Genomic DNA, 22822 nt, shown 5'->3' with positions numbered 1-22822 from the left:
CGGAACCTCACCACTTAAGAATTGTCACATCTTTCCTAATAACATGCACAGAAGGGGCCCAGGCAGCTCATCATGCGAATGTTGTAACCTTTGGAACAGCTTTGCTACCTGCCTTTCTCATGGAGGGCTGAGGTGATGGATGGAATAGGCAAGGGCTCAGAGAACAGCAGAGTCCAGGCCAGGTTAAATGAGAAGCTGCCAGTTGGATGAGATGAGCAGATGATGGCACATCCTATGGAAGTGGCTCTCCCAGTTCAATCTCAGTCTTGCTCCAGGGAAGGCTATGACCATTGGCCTCCCACAGTGCACAGTCAGAAGGGGAAGGGAAGAGAACTGAAGCAACGCTTCCTTGGATAGATAAGTAGCCTCTACCAAGAGAATGCCACAGAAACAGTCTGGCTCTATCTGTTCCTGTAGATTCTTCTTGGCGTTCGGGTTAAAAGAGAGAGGGGCGGGGCTTTGCACACAATGACCACTGCCACACAAGGCTTGCTGTGGTTAGGGAGCATGACAGATACAAAAGGAGAGACACATAGTTAAGACTTCAGTGTTTGTGGACTGGAGAAGGCTGTGCCCTCACCTCCATTGGATACTGCGGGGTGGTGGTGGAGGGGTGGTTTCTTCCAGCAGCACTTCTGTTATATTTAAAGTTCAGGGGCGTCATTGGAACAAGCAGAAACTGGAGTGGATCTGGCAGCTAAGCCTCACCTCTGTCCAGCTGGCTCCATGTGCGTATCGCTGCATTGGCCTGGGGCGGATGGATGAGGAGAGGCTGGCTTCTGCTGCCTCCCCAGTTGTCTGAGATAGAGGTCCTGCAAAAGGTTGGCAGGTCCACGGGCTGGGCCGGGCCAAAGCTGCTCAGCATGGCCCCTTCCCTTTGGTAGTGTTAGTTGTACATCCAGTTGTCAGTTAACAGGTAAAATCCTCAAAAGTTCCTCGGGCTGGGTGGTGAGGTAGGATGTTGGCTGCGTATGTCATGCCTGCTGGATGGCCTCGGATATTCTCACATGGGTTCTGGAAAGGTGGAGAGGAAAAGCAAAAAGGAACATAAACAGAATGGACATGGAAGTAGCATGGTAAACAAGAAACATTGATAAATGGGACCCTAGGTCTAGACTCTGTGGCATGGAGGGGGAGATGCTATAGGAATTGAAAAAAACAGCTAAGCTTCTGGAAAGTAATCAGACTTGGAATAAAGACATCTCCCTAGGCATTCCTCATCATCTGTCACAGAAGACTTTGAGAGATTGGTCTTGTTTCATTAAAGTAGCTCAAGAAGATAAGATACTGTGCTGCAGATAGCTTCCGTTCTCTACCAGTGCTCCAACATGAACTAGGAATCATGTTATTGTTCCCTAATTGGATTTTTTTTTGCACCACTTGGCACAGTTTGTTGGATGCTGGTGCTAGTCAGGAGGTCAGGGTGACAGGGTTCGTTACATCACATAAGTTAGAAATCTGATATTGCGAAAAGACTTCAACTCTTGCAGTGCACATTATAGGAGAGGTTGTGGTAGTCTATTCTTAGAGAAGGCAGATATAAATGGCCATGGAACCATATTAGCAGCCTGCCTCAAATTGCATAGATAAAGGGAATAAAGGCTTTGGGTACTCCCACAGCAGCAGCATCTTGTAGGACCCAGGAAATCTTGGTAGCTGCATTTACCCTGTAGAACCGCATTCCCCTTGAGGTCCACATGGCTCCAACCTCTTGAGCCCTTGTAAAGCTGTAACAATCTGGCTCTTCTGTCAGGGGTAGCAACACAGCTAGAATATAAAGCCCTCAACTGTTGTATTTTTTGGCATATTATACTAGCTCTTAAAGACAGATTTGTCCTGCAAAAATAAATACATGCTAGATGAAGCGAAGAAAATGGTGGTTGTTAGCTTTCAAAGTGACTGAGTAAAAAGTTAAGGGACTCAGTAGATAATGATGGGGAGAAATCCTTAGCCACGATAAGCCACCACAAGGCAGCATGGACAGGTGTAGAATAGCTGAATTGATAATAATTGAGCTTTTAAATGGCTTCTGGGTATTTACTGAATTTATTGTAAGGTTATTTATCTTGAAAGTTAGGAGAATAGCAAACTTAACCTCATATTTAATTAATATTGTATATATAAATAACTAGAATTGGATTTCCTATTGTATGGGATTATGGGAAGTGTAATTCTGCCAGAGGGGAATAGTAATGGTCAGGATTCCTAAAACAGAAATCTCAACAGCTTTACTAAGCTGTAGATTCTTTATTGGTTGAGAGAGTTTGGCACAATTAAAATGATACAAACTCAGTGATCCTAGAGAGTGTAGCCAGGCCATCCACTTGGCAGACGACAAGGGAATGGTACTAGGTTATGAGGTGTAGACACTTACATGGCGCTTCACATCATCCAGGCTCAGGGCAACACCCTTGTCACTGTTATTCCCTTTGTGTTTCTTCTCACACTTGTCACGGCGACAGAGGTGGAATTTAAGAACCTAGAGATTGAATAAGAGGACATGTTCATCATTGGGAACTATTAATTGGGATTGTTTAGAATTCTTATGTACACACAGTATGTCAGTGAATAAAATTCCATATGACTTGAGCTGTAACACTAATTACCACATTGGAATGAGCTTTAGGTGACCCCTACATAGAAGTGAAATTCTGAAAATGGTGTATTTCAAGAGTGAAGTGTGATGAAGAATCACTTTCCTATCGACTCAAGTTTATTGCTAAAACTTAAAACTTTTTTTTCTTACTGAAGAGAACTAAATTAGTTGCTTCAGAACTGAATTACAGCATATGTTTACTGGATACCTTCTTATAAGCCATAAGTTGTGTTCATTTCCCTCATGTTAAACAGTGACCAAAACTCACCTCATAGGCATAGTCAAAGAGCTCAAGCACAGTCAGTAAACTGGCCCCAATAAACAGCCCCATCTGTCCCCCAATGTCACCTGTATGGGGGAGACAGGAAGACATAGGTCAGGTCTTTAGATGCATCCCAATCCCTAATCTTGGCATGCTCTTTAAGTGGTACAATAATTTCCCTCTCCGGGTAATCCCCAGCTACGCCAACCCACATTCAGGGGAAAGGGGGAACATGAAGATTTTGCATTACATTGAAGTCAGCCCCGAAGGTCACCCCTGCCCTGGAAGTCTGGCATCTATAGGATCTGCTCCAACTAGCAGTCAGAAAAAAAGTGATCTCACCCAGCAGTCCAGCTACTTCATATGCTTTCTTCTGCTCAATAGTTTCATAGTTCAAAGCCTCAAAGAAAATGTCCAGAACCAGGATGTTCTCCCTGCATACGATGAAGGGAAGTGAAAGGGAGCCAAACTTTTGAAACCTGCCCACCAAAGAATCCTGTAACTAGACCCTGTGCCCAGGTTTGGAGTTTTGACTAATGACCAACTCAGAAATACAAGCATCCATTGCCGCAGAATGTATAGACTTGCATGTATAGACTTAAAGACACAAATGATGGTTATAGCTTGTTGTGGAATCATCACAGGATATGTAGAAGAACAGGATTGACTCCATAAAGAGATGAGAGCCCTATCTTAACTTTCTGTCAATCATTTTCTCTCTCCCTCCCTCCCTCCCTCCCTCTAATATTAAAAACAATAAAACCATGAGAAATATTACTAATAACAATAAAATGCAATTATAAGCAAAGATGGCAACTCTGGTGGCTCACAACATTAAAAACAACAAAACCATGAGAAAATACTACTACTAATAACAATACAATTATAATTAAAGATGGGGAGGGGGGCAAGGTGTGCGGGGGGGGGAAGTGGAATCTTCATCAACCACTCCAGTGTGATGCTCCCCCAATGGGGTGTCAAAGCCATCTGGCAGAGCTAGATGTTCATCTTTTGTGGAAGGCTGTCACCTTGCAGGACAAGATGTCCCAAAGGGCAGGAGCCACAGAAGAGAAGGCTCTTCTCCTGGACCCCGCCAGCCAGAATTCCTTAACCAATGGGGTTTGTAGCATCCCCCCTCTGCCAGCATGGGTGAAGTGGGCCAGTCCCATTGGGGTGAGACAGTTCCTCAGACAATCTGGACCCGTGCCGTGCAGGCTTTACAGGTGATCACCGACATCTTAAATTGCACACGGAAGCAGACTGGCAATTGGGGCACCTCATGGTTATAATATGGCTCACTCTAGGAGCCTTGAAGATTGCCTATGCTGCCATACTCTGCACCAGTCGTAGTTCTGAATGCTCCTGAAGGGTAGCCCCATGTAAAGTGCACTGCAGTAGTCCAGGTGTGTGATGACCAGAGCTTGAATGATTGAGCACAGGGATTCCTGATCTAGGGAGGGGTAAAACTGGACATAATATGAGTACTCAAATGCCTGTTCACCAGCTGGGAATGGAAGAAATGTTCTCCTGGAGTACTTCCGCTTGCTAAGAAAATTGTTTTTAATAGGAAGGAAGGGCGAAACAGTGCCTTCTTCATTGCATAGCTGTCTTATCTTTCCTCATTTGCCTCTCTCCAGCGCTGTCCCTCAGTTCTAAATCTCTGGGCTATCTCTATAGTACTTACAGATTTGCCCTGATGGTGGATGCCGCTGTCTTAATTGTTTCTGTTTTGGCCAGTTAGTGAGGACAGGAAGGGGAAGTGCAGACCAAAATGGTAACAGATGGGTTGGACAAAACTCAGCCAGGGGAAGAAAAAAAACTCACCCAATGTACTGTTCACTCTTGTTGTATTTCTTGGCCAAATACTTGGCTGAGGCCTTGCTGGGGATCTTCACCATGGACAGCTCTTTACCGTAGCGTGTGACGTTGCAAGGCATCTCACACACACAATAATCATTGTCTCGCTCCACTAAGAAGTCTGAAGATCCCAAAGGAAGGGAGGAGTCAAATCACAAAAAACCAAAACAGTTCATAATATCTCATTTTAAGAGACTTGAGAGGTGATGTTTATTGCTCCTTACCAAGGGCAGGATCTGCACATTCTTTGTACTGCTCAGGGGTGCAGTAGGGAGCATCACCTACAAAGCAACATGAAGTGATGTTATGCTTTGATGTGAGCAGCTATGTGAGGCAGAGTTCATTCTTGCTGAATTTTGACACTTGATATCTAAATAGGATCTCTCTCTCTCTCTCTCTCTCTCTCTCTCTCTCTCTCTCTCTCTCTCTCTCTCTCTCTTTCTCCAGTATTGTTCTCTGCATTCTTGTTCCTTTTCCTCTCAGTGCAACAAACCTCTCCCCTCCCCTTTCTCCATCCTGCTTTCCTCCTGTTGGAAGTTTTTGCAAGCATGTCTGAAAGGTGCAAATGATTGAGGGGTCAAACAATTTTACAAACAGGGTGTCTTACTTTAGAGTCAAACAATTTAAGTTATTTAGCTTAAATCTTCACTTGTTTTATGTCTTGTCTTGTGTTGTGTTAAGGAGCTCAAGGGGCTGAAGGTTATTGTTTTATCTTGGTATTCTACTGGCATTCTGTTCCATTTGGAGTGTGGTGTATGGCAGGTTATATATGCATTTTTAAATATATGCACATCTACATACAAGTGATGACATGGACAGATGTATTGGGTGAGGGGAAAAGTGTTATGTGTGTATAAACATAAACAGTATATTTCTATCATCTCTTTTTGATGAGGAACCAAGTCATTTCCCCCTCTTTTGGACTAATAAGATAATATTTAGGTTTTAACGATTGTCTTTGTATTATATTATGCTGTTGGGAGTTTTTCAATGTATGATTTGGTAAGTCTGGAATTATTGCTGATGTTGTGTAGCTGTATTTTTATTAGGTCAGCACCACATTTTAAAGGGCCAGTACGACACTTACAGAAATGGATTTTATGAGAGGTCTAACACATGTAATACATAAACACATACAATAAAAATGAGAACATATATTTGGGACTATCTTGATTTTGTTGCTATGTTTATTTCTAGAAATGCTGCCTCTCCATCTTTCTTTGTGGAACATATTCAAAGCTGAAATATATTTACTAGTTGAAATTAACCTTGTCATAGGAATTCACAGTAGGAAATGAGAGAACTGCCATTCACTCTCCGCCATTTTTTTCATGTATCATTTTTTTTCAGCCCCAGCGATTAAACCTGGTCATGTGGCCGGCATGACTAGACGCCAAAGGCGCACGGAACGCTGTTACCTTCCCACCGTAGTGGTCCCTATTTTTCTACTTGCATTTTTTACGTGCTATCGAACTGCTAGGTTGGCAGAAGCTGGGATGAGTAACAGGCGCTCACTCTGCTACGCAGCACTTGGGATTCGACCCGCCAAACTGCCGACCTTCTGATCGACAAGCTCAGCGTCCTAACCCACTGAGCCACCACGTCCCTTTTCCCTTCTATTATTATTACTAGGCAATGCACCTGCCTTTAATGTGACAGCGAGCCTTACAGTGTCTTCTGTTGCTTTTATATCTGGAATATCCATGCAGTGCATGGAAACTGTTTGCCAGATTCCCTTCTCTATGAACTTTCTATGTTCCAAATTCTGTATTATAGCTGGAAATAAGAGAAAACCCTTTACTGGTAGCTCTTGATTAACAAACACAATTGGGACCAGCACTTCTGTTGCTAAGTCATGTGATTGTTAAGCAAGACATCACATGACCACCTCTTATGATTTTACTGCTGACCTCTCAGTTGACTTTGCTTGTTGGAAGCCAACTTAAGCATGTAGACGGTGATCACGTGAACGCAGAGCTCTGCAACAGTTATAAACGCCTGCTAGTTGCAAAGTGCGAAATCTCGATCACGTGACTGTAGAGACATTGTGACAGTCCTAAGTACAAAGGGCTGGTCGTAAAGCTACTTTTTCAACACCGTCGTAACTTTCAACAATCACTAAACGATGAGATTATTAAGTGAGGTCTATCTATAGTGACATTATTCCCATTTCCTAAATTCTAGATATAGGGGGGGGGAAACACCAAGCAGACGAAAATCTTAGTGCTTTCCATCCTCACACTTCGAAAAAAGAAAACATTTTCCTTCTTAGGGGATGTATTGTAATACGAGGTGTCCTACTTAAAATAATCGAGGAAAAGCTTTAGAGCTGAACTGCTCTGGTTATAGAAACTGGTCCTCAATTTTAATACCTTGTGCAAACAATGTATCCAATTAAAAATGGCACAGTTAATGAAGATATTGTCAGTGGCTGCATTTTCTCTGCATCTCAAGGCAACCTTGTTAGTCAGAACCTACACTAAATCTGAATACAGTGTTGCATTATACAAGCAAAACTGAATTCAAATCTCTGCATTGATCCATGTCCTTACTTGTCTATTATCTATCCAAAGTAATGATACCATATCAATTTCTAGTCAGGTTTGAAATGTAATCTGAAAAATACCCTTCTCTCATTTTCTCATCGTTTCTCTATGCTATTCTGCCTACTCCTCCCTACGAGATGTCGCTGACTGAAATAATTAATTCGCTTCCTTGTTATGGTTATGCTAACGACATATTTGGAAGAGGTATTCTGATTAATAAGACAGACTCTGTATAGATCAAGGTGGAGTGGTGGAAAGAGCCCTGGGATCTGTTAAAGCATGCCTTACAACTAGAGAATGGGAGTGGCTCAATTAGGGAAAGACATAATTAGAGATGAAACATAATAAGAAGCACTTTTAAAGAATATTTTCAGCAACTGTCAAAAAGACCTTACTTCCATTGCTTTGGGGCAATGTTGGTAATTTCTTTGAAAATAAATGAAAATATTCATGTGAATATAGATTATTGCATAACCATACTTCTATGAAGCTAGAGCTATTTAGGTGCATAGCACAGACTAGGTAGACTACATATTATCATATGAATTAGCATATTATTCTGTGAGGACTTGGTGGAAATTCTGATGAATTACCGGTATGTGGAAATCAACACTTTGAAAAAAAGCTAACCCGTGTAACGGTATGATTTATTTCAGCTTTTTAAAGGAATGTTCACATGACTTCAGCGTTTTTTTTTCACTTGTAGGTGGTTCAATTTGACCTCAATTATGTCATCGTGCACCAAATTGGACTGTTTATTAGATGTCATGAAATCAGGTATACGATACTGATTTGCCAGCTTTTCTCATATGAAGAAGGTAATGCAGTAAAATGGCTTAGAAGCAGCAACGGAAGATTGTTTCATATTCTTTTGTACATTGCCCTTGGTTCCTAGTACAAGAGGAAAAGTGGTATATATATCATCACCATCATAATCATCTAAAGCAGGGGTGTCAAACTGCCAGCCCATGGGGCGAATGTGTCATGCGGAAACTGTGCCCACCCCGTTGCCAGCAATGGCAAAACCATCCCGATACATTGCACAACGCCACATGACGTCGCGAGTTTGACATGTCTGATCTAAAGAATTGAAAACATACAACAGTTAATTCCACAGCTGAATATATTATATAGATTAACATATGGCACATTCTTATATTGGTTCATCTAGTGCAGGGGTGTCAAACTCAATTTCATTGAGGGCCGCATCAGCATTGCGGTTGCCCTCAAGAGGCAGGGTGGGCATGGCTAGAGTGCGTATGGCCTACTGGGTGAGCATGGCCAGCTCTACATCGTTTGCATCAAGGGTGCCTATGGGGGCCTGGGCAGGAGTGGGACAGATCTGAGGGTCTCTGGCAGAAGGAGGGTCTCTGGGCCAGGGCCAAGGCAGTGGGGGCCGTTCCCTCACTGTTTCCAGGATGGCTTCGCGGGCCACATGAAACCACTTTGCAGGCCGGATCCGGCCCCCGGGCCTTGACATGTCTGATCTAGTGCATGGGTATCAAACTTGATCACATCATGTGATGTATTGAGACTTTTTTGTTTTTGCGGAGCCGGGGCAAGCGTGGCCTGCACGTGATGCATTCGGCCTGCAGGCCGCCAGTTTCACACCCCTGATGCAATATTGTTTTTGATTGCAACAGTAATCCTACTGCTGGTACCTGAAAATTTTTAAACTGGAGGCCTACTTGAGTGTTGGGTGGTGCTATGGCTAGAGGTTTAAGACACGGCTTGTCAGCTGGAAAGCCAACAGCCTGGGTTTGAGATCCAAGCATCATGCAATAGGGTGAGCCCCCATATTCGCCCAGCTCCTGCCCACTTAGTAGTTTCAAAGCATGCAAATGCGAGTAGATAAATAGGTACCACTTCGGCCGGGAAGAAACAGCGCTCTGCAACATCATGCTGGTCACATGACTGCGGAAACATCTTCGGACAGTCAGTGGCCTTGAAATGGGGATGAGCACTACCCACTATACTCGGCAACAGCTAGCAGAGTAAAATCTGCAGGGACTCCTTTTTTTCCAACTGAGGAACTGGGACCTTCTACATCAGGGGTGTCAAACTGCCGGCCCACGGGCCAGATGCGTTATGCCAAAACTGCGCCCACCCAATTGCCGGCAATGGAAAAAAAAGTTGATACGTTAAAGACACGTCACATGACGTTGCGAGTTTGACACCCCTGTTCTACACTATAAATCTTGTGCTTTAAATCTGATTTTCGTTTCCTGCTTGCTTCTTAAACTGAAACAGTTGACATGGTTGGAATTCTGGACTGTGGGGTTTGCTGGGTATTTGAGAATTAGCAATAGCTCTCTCCACTTTGGTCTGCAAGAGGAGCTGTCCAGCACTATCAGCAGTCAGTTGACTTGGTTAAGAACTGGACTGAAGCTGGGCAGAGAATTACTAGCCTATGCAGAGTTCCAGCACAGTATCTGCTTGACCTCTCTTTACTGATGTATTGGTATCTCTAATGTGATTACACTTAACTGTCAATATTCATTTCCCATCCCCCATCCCCACCTCATGCTTCAAACTGAATCTTAACTTCAAGGGGCTCGACCTTATTTCATTACTATTTTGAATTCAGAGCAGTGATTCTGGAGAATGCAAACACTGGGAGATGAGTCCAACTGAGGAATATTATTACATTTATTACAGCCATGTAGTTGTTCTCTGCATTCCTGATTCATTCTAAAGGCCACCCTAAAAAAAGACATTAATCCAGCTTTAGCCTTGGGTTCTGCAGGTATCAACACAGGCAACCTATTGTAATACAAGTAAATGTGACATGCTAGCCCACCATTTAAATATCAAAATGGTGTGCACATGACGGAGCGTGCTCCCCTACATCAGCAGAGAAATCCTCATTTTGTAAAGGGCTCAATAATTCCTTTTAAGAAGAAGATTTTTCTTTATTTTTTACAACTGCTACGGACTCTGGTCCTTAGCTTCCCTTCAGATCTGTTCTTCCTTCTTACCGGGCATATGCACCATACGACAGTTGCAGTTCTCTACCAAGTAGCGGGTTTCACAATCTATGCGGCAAGCAGTGATGCTATAGGTGTCATAGAATTCAGACTCCACTGTCACTGACTTGCATTCACCCCAAGGTGGAGGAAGGTAGATAAGCTGAACAACAGAGGACAGAATGAGAAGGTCAATATCTCCTTAATCTTTCCTAAGACAAAAAGAAGGGCTCTATTTGGCCTGTAATGATGACATCATATATACAGACTCGGTAGAGTTTACAAATGAAATAAGGCAGCAATAAGCACATAAAATAACACTTACCGCTAGCATATCCCTGTGTAGACAAGGATACAACTCTAAAAGTCACTGCGCCTTACTCAGTAGCACTAGCCACTTGAACACAGCCTGGATTCCTTGATCAGATTCCAGGGATGTTTCAACCTAAGCCAGGGGTCCTCAACCTTGGCAACTTTGCTGGCTGAGGAACTCTGGGTGTTGAAGTCCACAAGCCTTAAAGTTGCCAAGGTTGAGGGACCCCTGACCTAAGCCATTGTTTTCAAAGGAGAGTGGAAGAAAAAGCATTGCAGGACACTTCTGTCTCCCCCCACCCTCCACATCAATTTACATTCACCCATTATCCTGCTTTTCTTCCAGAAACTCAAGGCAGCGTACATAATACCACCTTCAATTTTTATTCATGATAAAATATGAATAAAACATGTTTTACTCAATAAACATATCTTGCGAGGTAGGTTGTGCTGAGAAACACTGAGTGGCTGAAAAATCATTCAGTGAGGTTCCGTGGCTGAGGATGGGTATGAACCCAGGTGCTCCTGCTCCTAGCCCAGTGCCTTAATCATAAAAACATTCCTGCACTTTAGTACAAGAAGACTTTTTAAATAGAGCAAATGTGTCTTCAACTCACCCGCTGCTCTTGGCAGGACACAAACGTCTGGAAGCCAGGTGCCACTCCAAATCCCAGCTGGTCAATGAAGGGCGGCTCATCCTGGCTGTGGATCTGCACTTTAATCCCAGCTTCAAAGGATGTCTCATCTATGGCACGGAGAAACAGAAAGCATGGCAAGAGCAAGTGAGATGGGCTCTTCCTTTTATCCTGATACCCTCCAATCCCAAGGAATGTCAAGAGTTGTATCCATTCATCAAGGAGAAGTATGATGCTGACGTTACAGGGGTATCATCCTCTCAACACACACCTGCCATAGTTTCCCCTTATGTTAGGGATTAACCACCTTTCTGGGCCAGTCAGTGCCTTTCGGGAGCCTCTTTTGGGTGTTGTCACAAAATGACTGCCAGGAGAGGTGAAAACAATTACAGGCATTTCTTTACCAGCAAATGGATGAGCTTGCAGCCTGAATTTTGCTCTACACTTACCCTTTTTTTTGTTTTTCTGATAAGCTGGGCACTCTTTCAAGTGAAACCTTGGGCTACAATCCCTCTCCTGCTTTCATTGTTCGCCTGGTGCGCCAGTTGCGGCCCTATCTGGACCGAGATGCCCTACGCACAGTCACCCATGCGCTCGTGACCTCCCGCCTAGACTACTGCAACACTCTCTACATGGGGCTGCCCTTGAGGACCACTCGGAGGCTTCAGCTGGTACAGAATGCAGCTGTGCGAGTTGTGATGGGAGTCCCCCAATACTCCCGTGTAACACCTCTTCTCCGCGAGCTGCATTGGCTTCCAGTTGCCCTCCGGGTGAGATTCAAGGTGCTGGTGATGATCTATAAAGCCCTAAATGGCTTGAGGCCGGATTATCTGAGGGAACACCTGCTGCCGGCATCAACTCCCCATCGTCCTGTGCGCTCCCACAGGGAGGGCCTTCTTAAGGTACTGCCGGTGAAGGATTGCTGGCAGGTGACTCTCAGAGGAAGGGCCTTCTCTGTGGGTGCGCCTGCCCTTTGGAACCAACTTCCTATGGAACTCAGGACTGACTCCGACCTCCGCTCATTTTGCCGGGACCTAAAAACCTGGCTCTTTGAGCTGTCTGGCCTAGACTGAGGGGTTTTTAAACTGGGTTTTAAAGTTTTAATTTTTAACTTTTGGGCTTTAAATTTAATTAATTGTTTTAAATTTATTTTAACTTTTGTATTGTATGGTTTTAATTGCCCTGTAAACCGCCCTGAGTCCTATGGGAATAGGGCGGTATATAAGTCAAATAAAATAAATAAATAAAATAAATTGTCTAAGAGGAAGTCCAGAGGCCTTCTAATAAATAAAGATGATCTAGAAGTTGAGCTTTCCCTTTGCACCATGCCAGCTTTCCATGTATTTCTTTAAACTAAAAGATGTGATAAAACATTAATGTCAGGCATAAAGGGGAGGCTGGTAAATACCAAAAGAGATGTTTCTGGGAGCAAAGTTGTTCCCTGTCCCATTCCTTGATCTATTATGCAGCAGTTTTAGGACTGATCGATCAGAATCAAAATACCCAAAGATTCATAGAAGCCAGTTTTCCTCCCTACTAAGGCAAAGGTCGAGATTCAATCCAGGCACACATCCAGGGATACTAATAGCTTTTTTGTTAAAAAAACCAGGCAGAACCCACCCATCTCTCTCTCTCTCTCTCTCTCTCTCTCTCTCTCTCCCCTCCCTCCCTAGAAATTGAAAGCCAGCCAGGAATGCAAACATGCTTTCCATGTAGCCTCTTGATGACCTTTGATTAGGGACTCTGGCTTCACCCCCTCCTGCAGTTTGAAAAAAAACATTTCTCCCTTAACAGAACAAAATGCTATTTCTGGATAAGAAGCTGCTACCTGTTTGGCATTTCTGATCTGGTTGCTATGGTGAGCAGGACAGGAGCGAAGAGGGGGAGGCTGAGGCAACAGGTGTGGAAAGGCAAGATGAGGATGCCAGGAGGTTGTGCAAGTCTAGGAAATGATTGAATGGAGGGAGACTTGGAGGAGGGGAGGGGAGGTTTGGCAAATTGAGGCTGCCTAGGGATGGGTAGTGCAGAGCGATGCATGAGGGATTCTGTCATGAGGAGAAATGAGAAACTGATGCAGGGATAGGGAAGGAGGAAGCGTTTTTACCTGTCTCTCCCCAGACTGGAAGGTATTCATCCTGTTGAATGTCCAGCATGATCTCCAAGCCATTGCCGGTGCCCCCCTTCATGGTGACCAGGGGTGGCTTGTCAGACTGGCCAGAATTGAAGGTGTAGCACTTTCCGTAGCGGGTAAAAACCTGTGGAGGAGAAAAAGTAGGGTTAGGATAGGAGCCTGTCACTTCCTCTGGAGGCCAGCGGGCTCTCCTAGCCTTGATAACCAAGAGTAAGCCAGAAGAGAAGAGCATAACCTGCAGCATTGTCACATTGTGTCTTTCAACGAGTGTAATAAGTGCACTCTTTGGGCCCGGTGGACACAACTGGAACTTGGGAACATATTGTGGCACTCTTGCAAAATGGCTGCTGGGGGAGAGGCTCGCCCAGTTACAGAATGGTTGCCACAAGCCTTGATTTGCTAGAACAGATGGGGGCCCTTTTATGACTCGTGGACTTCAGCCAGCATGTCTATCTCAGGAATTCTGGGAGTTGAAGTCCACAAGTCATAAAAGGGCCATAGTTCCCGACCCCTGTGCTAGAATGATATCAGTCACTCCCTTCAACCCCTTCAGACACATTAGAAAGCTTTTGAGGCCCATTCTGGATATGCTCGCAGTGATCATATGTTCTTTATTACAAAGGACAGTCTTTGCTTTCCTGAAAGCTGTGATTTAAATTTATTTATTTTTCAAAAACTCATTTTTGTCCCTTAATTTGGTCATTTAACTTTTACCACACAAATGGTTCCACTTAATGCACAGTCTTTCATGTTCAGATAAAAAAAATATGGAAATTGAACTGTCTTTTAAAAACCAATAGATATATTCTGTTTGATTTTAGCTATATTTATTATATTATGCATTTTTGTGAAGTTTTTCTTGATCTTGCACTTGAATTTTCCTTTGTAAGTCAAAGTTAGAAATATAAACAATTTAATTTTTTTTATCCTTACAAACCTCTTTCAGATGTGTCTCCTTTTCAAGTTTGCCTTTATTTTTTTCCAAGAAAACATGGTCTCTGTAGACATAGTAAAGGTAAAGGTTCCCCCGCACATGCATGCTAGTCGTTTCCAACTCTAGGGGTCGGTGCTCATCTCCGTTTCAAAGCAGAAGAGCCAGCGCTTGTCCGAGGACATCTCCGTGGTCATGTGGCTGGCATGACTAGACACCAAAGGTGCACGGAACGCTGTTACCTTCCCACCATAGTGGTCCCTATTTTTCTACTTGCATTTGTATGTGCTTTCGAACTGCTAGGTTGGCAGAAGCTGGGATGAGTAACAGGCGCTCACTCTGCTACGTGGCACTCGGGATTCGACCCGCCAAAATGCCGACCTTCTGATCGATAAACTCAGCGTCCTAACCCACTGAGCCACTGCGTCTGTAGACATACTTGGAAATAAAAATGATGTTGGGCCCCAACTCTTTCCTTTGTAATATCTTGCTCCCAGCTTCCCTTTAAAAACATTATTCTTTTTAAAATGCCAAGGAGCAAAGGAAGAGATATCTGAGGGCACAGTGGCAATCTGGATACCCCCCCTAGGGACTCCCTTTCCCAGTTCCTCCTACTTTGGAGCCAGTCAATTCAACTGTGAAACCAGTGGAAAACAGTTAAGAATCAAAGACACAAGTTACTGAAAAATCATATCCATTTGCTTGTTAGGCATAGGGAATGTGCTGGATTGGAAGTCAAAAAGTGCCATGCATAGAAGGAGCAGACAGGATTAATTTACAACACAGGAAGCTAACTGTGTCTGATGAGTTCTTTTAAGGAAATGTCGCCCCTGTGGGGGTCTTACATCCTTCAGTACGAACAACAACAATAACAACAGCAAATCACGGTGAAAGTGAACAAATGCAAGCTCTGCTGAGTGTATTCACTGGTTGCAACCTCCTTTAAAGGACAGACTCTGCCCTGCTGGCATTTACACTCATCCGCTGCTGGGTAATTCATCTTTTACAGGTGGCCAAATAAAAGTCCCTGCCAAGCAATTCATATAACAAATAGCTTAAGAAATAACATTTGGCAACTTACTCTTGCTTTTGCCTTGTTGGCATATTTGAGCCAAATTCTTGAAAGAATAAAATTCAGAGACAGACTGGGACAGACCATTCTGCATAAAGCCACGAAGGAAATATGTAAGGTCTCTTTTCTGCCCTCCCAAACAGGCAGCCTGTCTATTTATCTGTATATATATATGTGTCATAATTTGCCTTTTCCTTCTGCTGAGGTCTATAGAGTACTTGTAGCATGTTGCCATAGAAAGCCTGCTTGGTGTAATGCTTAAGGCACCAGGCTGGAAGACTGGGAGTTCTAGTTCTGCCTTAGGTGCAAAGCCAGCTGGGTGACCTTGGGACAATCACTTTCTCTCAGCCTTAGTATGGAGGCAATATCAAACCACTCTGAAATCTTTGCCAAGAAAATTTCAGGGATTTGTCAGGCAGACACTAAGAATCAGACACAATTGAACAGAAGGGAAAAAGTCTGATTGAAAAAAAATGAAGAGGGGACTTTCCCCTCACAGTCCTTGTCTTCAAATTGGTAATATCTTGGTAACTACACGTTATAAAGAAATAATTCAACTAACTAAACTCTCTTTTTTGTATTTTTCAGGTTGCTGCTCTGCAGAATTAACTAATACTTTAAATATACTGAGTTTTTAGGAAATAGTGAGCTGTACTATGTATTCGACTGCACTTGATTTTAGAATCCCACAATTCCAGCACTTTCCTTGTCTCTGGTATTAACCATTAAAGTTCACATCCTTGTTCTTGAGTTGAGGATAGAAAGCAAGTATTGATAGTTACTAAGATTCCTGCAAAAACATAAAGATTCAGGTAATTTATACTCATAGAAGAGAATATTTGTAGCCCAGGGTTGAACTGTGGGGTTCCTGGTCCTCTCTGAGTTTAGTTGTTTTCTTGCAGATGTTTCATTACCGAATTAGATAAGATCATCAGTGTTACATTACACTGATGATGTTACCTAGTGTTGTAATAAAACATGTGCAAGAAAACAACCAAGATAAAGGAAGCCCAAGGCCTCATAATTTATACTCATTCTTGTCCTTTTATTAATGAACATTTAGAGAGCCGATTTTTTGTTAGTAGGATCTTTCTCTACACAAATGCTAATGCTTGGCTGTCAAGTAAACAAAATCTTCCCATCCCCTCAAAAAACTCCATGCCCTCCAGAGGTCAGCTGGCATTGACAAAATACATATTACATTTGTATACACAGTGTACATTGGTGCTTCTTAATTTGTTAATCCCAAATTAGCATGGATCATTCAAAGCAGTAAATAATAAAAGGCTATGCTGTATTTTCAGTCATTTAGGAAAATGTGTACATTGGAATGGCAAATTATGGCATAGTTATGAATGATGCATGAATTATAGCAAATATTTAAATTAATCATTTAATTATTAATAATTATTGAGTTAACTGCTAGCTAGTGACTGCTGCATTTAGAAAGCATTTTGCTATTATTTTTTGTTATGCTTTTAGGATAACTGGTATGGGGGAAAAAAGATTTTTCTTCTTAAGGAGGTTCAAATAAAATTTTGTATAAAGGTGAATGCCATAAAAAAGAAGATATCCCAGCCAGACAGCAACGCAAGGAGACGTTTGCCTGGACTGTTTGAGTATGTCATGTTACATACCGTACTTAGAATTGCAGCATCAATGATAACGAAAAAGCAGTTTACAGTATTTCAAAAGGGTTTGTTGCTTTTCCTTCAGCTATTATATCTGCTGAAAAATGGAAAGCGGGGAAAAAGGTGTTACGGTTCTGTGTACCTTTTGAGGAGGGGCTGTATGGTATTATATTTTAACTTGAGGAATGGCTTTGGCTTGTCCTTAGCCTATTGTTATAAAAGACTGTGGTTTGGGAGTAGGTAGCCAGTATGATCTCAGAAGCTCCTTGGACAGGAACGAAAGAGCAGACTGAGAAATAAATGCTGGGGTCGGTGGGTGACTGTCAGAGCCGTCACTTGTGAGGTCTGAGAGGAAAGCTTGTGTGGTTTGGGGAAAGCTTTTTCCTCACTGTCATTTTGTTTGCTTAGATTGCAGAGTCACCTGCCTCAGATCACTGCTTTGGTTAGCATTATGTTTTCCTTCCTCTTTATTTGAGGCTTTGATTTCATTCCCTTCATTCACTGAAGCTGTTGATTCACCCAATTTAGTCTCTTGATGGAGTCCAAGATTTGTTTTATTCATTTGAGGAAGTTCTTTTCAGTTTTTTCTCTCTGGGAGGGCCAATAGCCTCCTGCTATACAGGTCTGAGAGTAGGGCCAGAGTCAACAGCTTGCAGTGACCAGAGGAAGTGAGCTCCATAGGAATTCATTCTCTCTTTCCTGGGGAGAGGAAACAAGATGATGTAGAAGAGGAAGCTTGAGAAAAGAAGGGAAAAACACGGCAGTGGCATCTGGAGACTAAGCTTGAAGACTGACGGTATGAAAATGTTCTTGGAAACTGTGAAGGGCATAGGGCAGGGGTAGGCAACCTCGGCTCTTTTATGACTTATGGACTTCAACTCCCAGAATTCCTGAGTCAGCTGACTCAGGAATTCTGGGAGTTGAAGTCCATGAGTCATAAAAGAGCCGAGGTTGCCTACCCCTGGCATAGGGTATTTATTTTCCCGCCTGAAATTTGCATGAGCTACAACTACGACAAATTAGAATAACTCTGTTGGGGAAAAAAATAGACAGGAAGATTCAGGGCAGCCTATATAGGTGATAAGGAGGATGAAAGATTTTTAGGTGTCAGGCAGGACAGGAGAACATAAAAGCTAATGCCATTTTCTATGCTGAAAGAAAAGAACAGGAATGGGAAAGAGTAGAATATATTTAAACCACAGTTCAACTTCAAAAACACAGTCTACATAAATACATTGAAATGCATTTTTAAGCCAGACAGCAAAAATACTCAGATAACAATATTTAATAATTCAAATGACTTGTTTTTGATTGGCAAATTATGGATTTTTTTGGGGGGGGGACAGGGAACGTTATGTATTTCTTTAATCTGTGGCTGACTACCACAGTCACAAGATTCAGGCCTGCTAAAAGAACTTGTGTGTGTGAATTGGTGACAAGTCTCATCAGGTTCTCCTTCCCTTGTGGTCATCTGGTGTTGCTTTAGAACAAGCCACAACTGTCTATGATCCTGGTGCTTGGGAAGCTATGGTTTGTTTTAGTCACAGCTATGTTCAAGCATTCTAATCTACTGTGTAATTGTAATCTTTGTTTTCATTGTCTATCAATCTTCCCCCAGAGACCTCCTGAGATTGGAGAGGGAACATCTGCAGCAGGAAAATGCCATATTTGTCTAGGTTCCATGTACAGTTTGAACAATAACAGTCCTGGTTTTACAATGTGTATGAAGTCTACATCATGAAGCCTAGTATACGTTTACCCTTCAATCTTACCTATATGCTGCAATCCCTTTCTCTTTGTTGCTCCATTAAATTGCCATCCACCTTAGTCGAAGGTTCACTATTCAACTCTATGAATTTTTATTTGTTTTGCCTATTGTATTCTGTTTTTAAACTTCAGGATTGGAAAGGAATTGGAATTCTTTCCTAGAGAAAGAATTCTTTCCTAGAGAAAGTAACAACACTGGAATGTATAGAAGAATAGCAAAGCCAGGCAGCCTGTATACAGCTAAGGGGGTAAAGGCCAAAAGGCTGTCCAAAATACTAGTATATAAATTCCAAATGCCTGAAGATTAAAAGACATGCTGACCTATAATGTATCAGCTGCTGGCTGTGTGTTTGCATGACTTCTGTTCACATCTCAAAGAAACACACATTGAAATTCATAGGGTACCCATTTCTATACCCATTCCAATTTCAGTGATCGCAGAAAGAAATAGCAGACTAAAACATACATAACTCTGACCCTTTCCTTTCCACTGGATCCATCAAAATGACAAAAAAAAATAATACACGGTTCAAAGAAGAAGCAAAATTATTATTTTATGTACTCCCAAGTTTCAGATACCACTTCTCTTTCTTGCTCTATTCTCAAAAGAGCAGGTTAAATTCTTTTTTCTTTTTCATTTAAGTTAACCCAACTGTTAGCAAAATGCAATACAGTCCCAATCCTCTTTTGTAAGTCCGACTCAAAACACCATCCTGAAAATTAAAAGGCTTATTTTCTGTCATTCTGAAACAGAAAACACACAACTGGAGTCTTGGGAATAAACTGAACATATTTAAAAAAAAAGAAAATTCCCAAACTTTTTGCCTTTGAATTGAGCTTGTTTTGACAATAGTACAGTATGGAAGTGGTTGGCCATTTGCCTTTTAAAGGATCTGGTTGTGATTTCCTAACTTAACATATATAGCCTTCTTATTCACTGAGAGCTTGCATTCCAAACTATTGGCTGAACCTGCTTAATTTATTAGTCTAGATAAAGGAGGCTGCCATCTGCTCAGGCTTTCTCTAAAACCAGTGAAAAAATTCACTTCCTAGCCCCATCCATTACATGCACTATCCCAAATATTTGCATCATTGCAGCCCTTGCCTCCTCCCCAAAATTAAAAATGGCTCCTGAAGATCATTTGATTGCCTTATACCCAGTGGTGGGATTCAGTTGGTTCGCACCACTTCGGCAGAACTGGTAGCTAATTTTTTGTTATCCAGGCCCAGAATGGACTTCCGGAAGCGGCATCTACACAGAGAACCGGTTGTTCACCTATTTGAATCCCACCACTGCTTATACCCACACTTCGGTAGTCTGCTGAAATATTAACTTTGCGATTGCAGGACCCAACAGCTGTCCGTTGTCCTCACCAAGAGTCCCCTTTCCCCATCCTGACTTACAGTGGTGAAGTTGTGGGGGCCACAGCGCTCACCCTGAAAGTGGCAGGAGAGCAGCATTTCCTCGAGCTGGTGGCCCAGCCGGTCCAGCAAACGCTGTGTGGATTGCTCCTGTGTTGGCAAGGGGGGCAGATAATGGGAGAAGTCCAGCAGGTTCCCCAACCAGAACCACTGGGGATCCCACAGAAGGGTCTGCACAGCAGGCACTGGCTGCAAGTTTCTGTTGAGGAGACCAAGCCAGTAGCCACTGAGGTGGAGATCCGCTCGACTCATACGACGCAGCAGCACCAGGTTGTTGTTGCAGAGGGTGACAGCAGGGAAGATCAGGTTGGGGGAGTAGAGAATATGCAGCTTGGTGTGAACAGGCCAAGAAAGCAGATAATGGATGCGGTTGGATGACCAGGTCAACAGCAAGGCCATGGAAGCCAGGACAGCCATCAGCCAAAAGGCACGGTGTGGGCAGGACAGGTGGACTGAGAAGACCTGGTGAAGTCCGTGGAACTTGATTTGCTTCAGGGAAAAGCGAGGTGGGTCTACCACACAGCCATTCCTGCCGTTTTCCATGTTAGCAATTGGAGAGATGGAGAAGCCAGCCTGGGTTGAAGGATGTATCTCTTTAACAAGCTGTATTCTCCTCGTCATCTGAGCTCAGATCCTGCTGCTTTCTTATCTCTATCTCAGTGGCTTTGGACGGTACTGCAAAGAGGTGGGGATGCTGTGAGAGCTGGCTGGCTAAAGGATCAGTAGCCTCTCCTAGCTACAAAGAGACTGTGCGTCTAGGAGGCTGTCTAGCTCATGTACCTAAAGAGCCACCTAGAGCCTGCCAGAGCCAAGACAGGCAGGAGGAAAGCAGGCAATAAAAGGAGAGATACGGGGAAAAGAAAAGGGGAGGGAAAGAAAGAGGAGAAATGGGGGTGTATGGAGATGATTCAGAGGAATCAGCTTGGTTAAGAGGAGGAAGACTTAGCTTAATAATAGAGGAAAGCACAGAAATGAAAGTGGTGTTGGCTGAAAGAAAGAGGAGGGAGAAAGACAGAAAAAATATCACGCAGAGAAAAATGGCACTTAGTTATTTAGAGAGAAATATGCCCGGCAGGCAGCCAAACAAACACAAGTGAAGTTTGGCTTCGATCAGTTCAGTTCATTGAAAGCATATGTTAAACCCCCAATTGTCTTTTATTCAGCATCTATGAGCAATATGTATTCGATTCTCCCTCTTGCAGTTGCCTTGCACTAGCCACCCTCTGCACTGCTCTTTGGAGGTGCTTTCCTGAAAAGGGATGAAATTGTTTGTTAGATTTGCTTCTTTCTGTGCATGCACATAGCTCTATGCCTCTTTTGTCTTAAAATGTGCAAAGGAGGAGGTGAGGAGAGGAGGAGGAGGAGGATGTGGTGGTGAGTGGCTGTTTACATCCCTAACATAGAAATAACGAATAATGTAAAATTGCACAATGCAAGATTGATTTTAAACAACCGGGCAACAGAAAAACACTACAAAGATTCTCCCAATGGAAAGGTACGCATCTTTATTCGGAAAGAAATTCCTATTCTGCCCAATGGGACCTTATGGTTGGTACTGCATCTTCAGTAAGTATTTTAAATACGTAGAAGTTCCATTCTCAAAGAGTTTCAGCAACATCAGAGGCTGAATGTAATATATATCAAAACTATTTTACAACTTCAAAAATATGAGTAGAAGCGCTTTTGATCACGAGACAAAGCTGTTCTTGGCCACCTGAAGATGGAGCTGACAGGAAAGTATTGACCTCTCCCCTTCTGACTAGAAGGGACGCGGTGGCTCAGTGGGTTAGGATGCCGAGGTTGTCGATCAGAAGGTCGGCAGTTTGGCGGATCGAATCTTGAGTGCCGCATAACAGAGTGAGCGCCTGTTACTTGTCCCAGCTTCTGCCAACCTAGCTGTTCGAAAGCACGTAAAAAGGCAAGTAGAAAAATAGGGACCACCACGGTGGGAAGGTAACAGCATTCCGTGCGCCTTTGCCGTCTATTCATGCCGGCCACATGACCACGGAGATGTCCTCGAACAAGTGCTGGCTCTTCGGCTTTGAAACGGAGATGAGCACCGGCCCCTAGAGTTGGAAACGACTAGCACGCATGTGCGGGGGAACCTTTACCTTTACCTTTTTACCTTCTGACTAGAAGGCAGGGTTCAAATGTTTCTCGCCTTCCAGCTGTGTCTGACCCCTGCTCCATCATCTAACCTTAGCTTTGCCTTCGGCAACCGAGGAAGGCTTCCCATTAGCTCCATTTTAGGCTGTAGGATTAGAAGAGAGAGAGAGAGAAAAGGAAAGAGCGAGGGAGAAGGAACACTTAGCAAGAAACAAAATGCAGAAACCGAAGAGATATGGCGTAAATGCTCATGTGCTGGCCTGGTGAACAGGGACAAAGACACCAGCTCCTTTGTCACAAGCGTGGACCGGTGGGGAAGCGGCAGTAGAAAAGAGAGCAGGAGAAGGAAGCTCTAGCTAGGTTCTCTTCCCAGAGCAAGCAAGGATAGCGAACTCATGGCTGTTTTTCTGCCACCCCCTTTTTCTCCCCAGCAGACTCACTTAAGCCGCACCCGCTGCATAGAGCTTAGGAGAACCGGCTGGAATGAGCAGAAATGCCTGCTCCCTTCTCCCTCAGCAGCAGCAGAGTGGAGTCCAGCCACAGTTCTGCCCTCCAGGGTGAGGCTGATAATGAGGCCTGGGCAGGTAA

At 43.4% G+C, this 22822-nt stretch overlaps 1 protein-coding gene across 2 annotated transcripts in view; it reads right to left on the bottom strand.

The window, feature by feature from the left end:
* Positions 1–794: 794 nt before the first annotated feature.
* Positions 795–22822, bottom strand: part of ASIC1 (acid sensing ion channel subunit 1) — a gene marked incomplete at its 5' end in the record, with an annotated part of 210247 nt that continues 188219 nt past the window's right edge. For both annotated transcript variants that reach the window (XM_083355471.1, XM_083355470.1), the window contains 9 exons: positions 795–1014; positions 2375–2479; positions 2865–2944; positions 3201–3292; positions 4683–4836; positions 4940–4996; positions 10240–10390; positions 11157–11284; positions 13279–13429. In XM_083355471.1, the coding sequence (XP_083211597.1) occupies positions 910–1014; positions 2375–2479; positions 2865–2944; positions 3201–3292; positions 4683–4836; positions 4940–4996; positions 10240–10390; positions 11157–11284; positions 13279–13429 (1023 nt within the window). In that variant the 3' untranslated portion in view covers positions 795–909. The remainder of the gene's footprint in view (positions 1015–2374; positions 2480–2864; positions 2945–3200; positions 3293–4682; positions 4837–4939; positions 4997–10239; positions 10391–11156; positions 11285–13278; positions 13430–22822) is intronic.

The sequence above is a fragment of the Vipera ursinii genome (genome assembly GCF_947247035.1).
Source record: "Vipera ursinii genome assembly, chromosome: 2".
Classification (NCBI taxonomy): Eukaryota; Metazoa; Chordata; class Lepidosauria; order Squamata; family Viperidae; genus Vipera; species Vipera ursinii.
The sequence above is the reverse complement of the archived record's forward strand: the minus strand, read 5'-3'. Positions and strand labels throughout refer to the sequence as shown.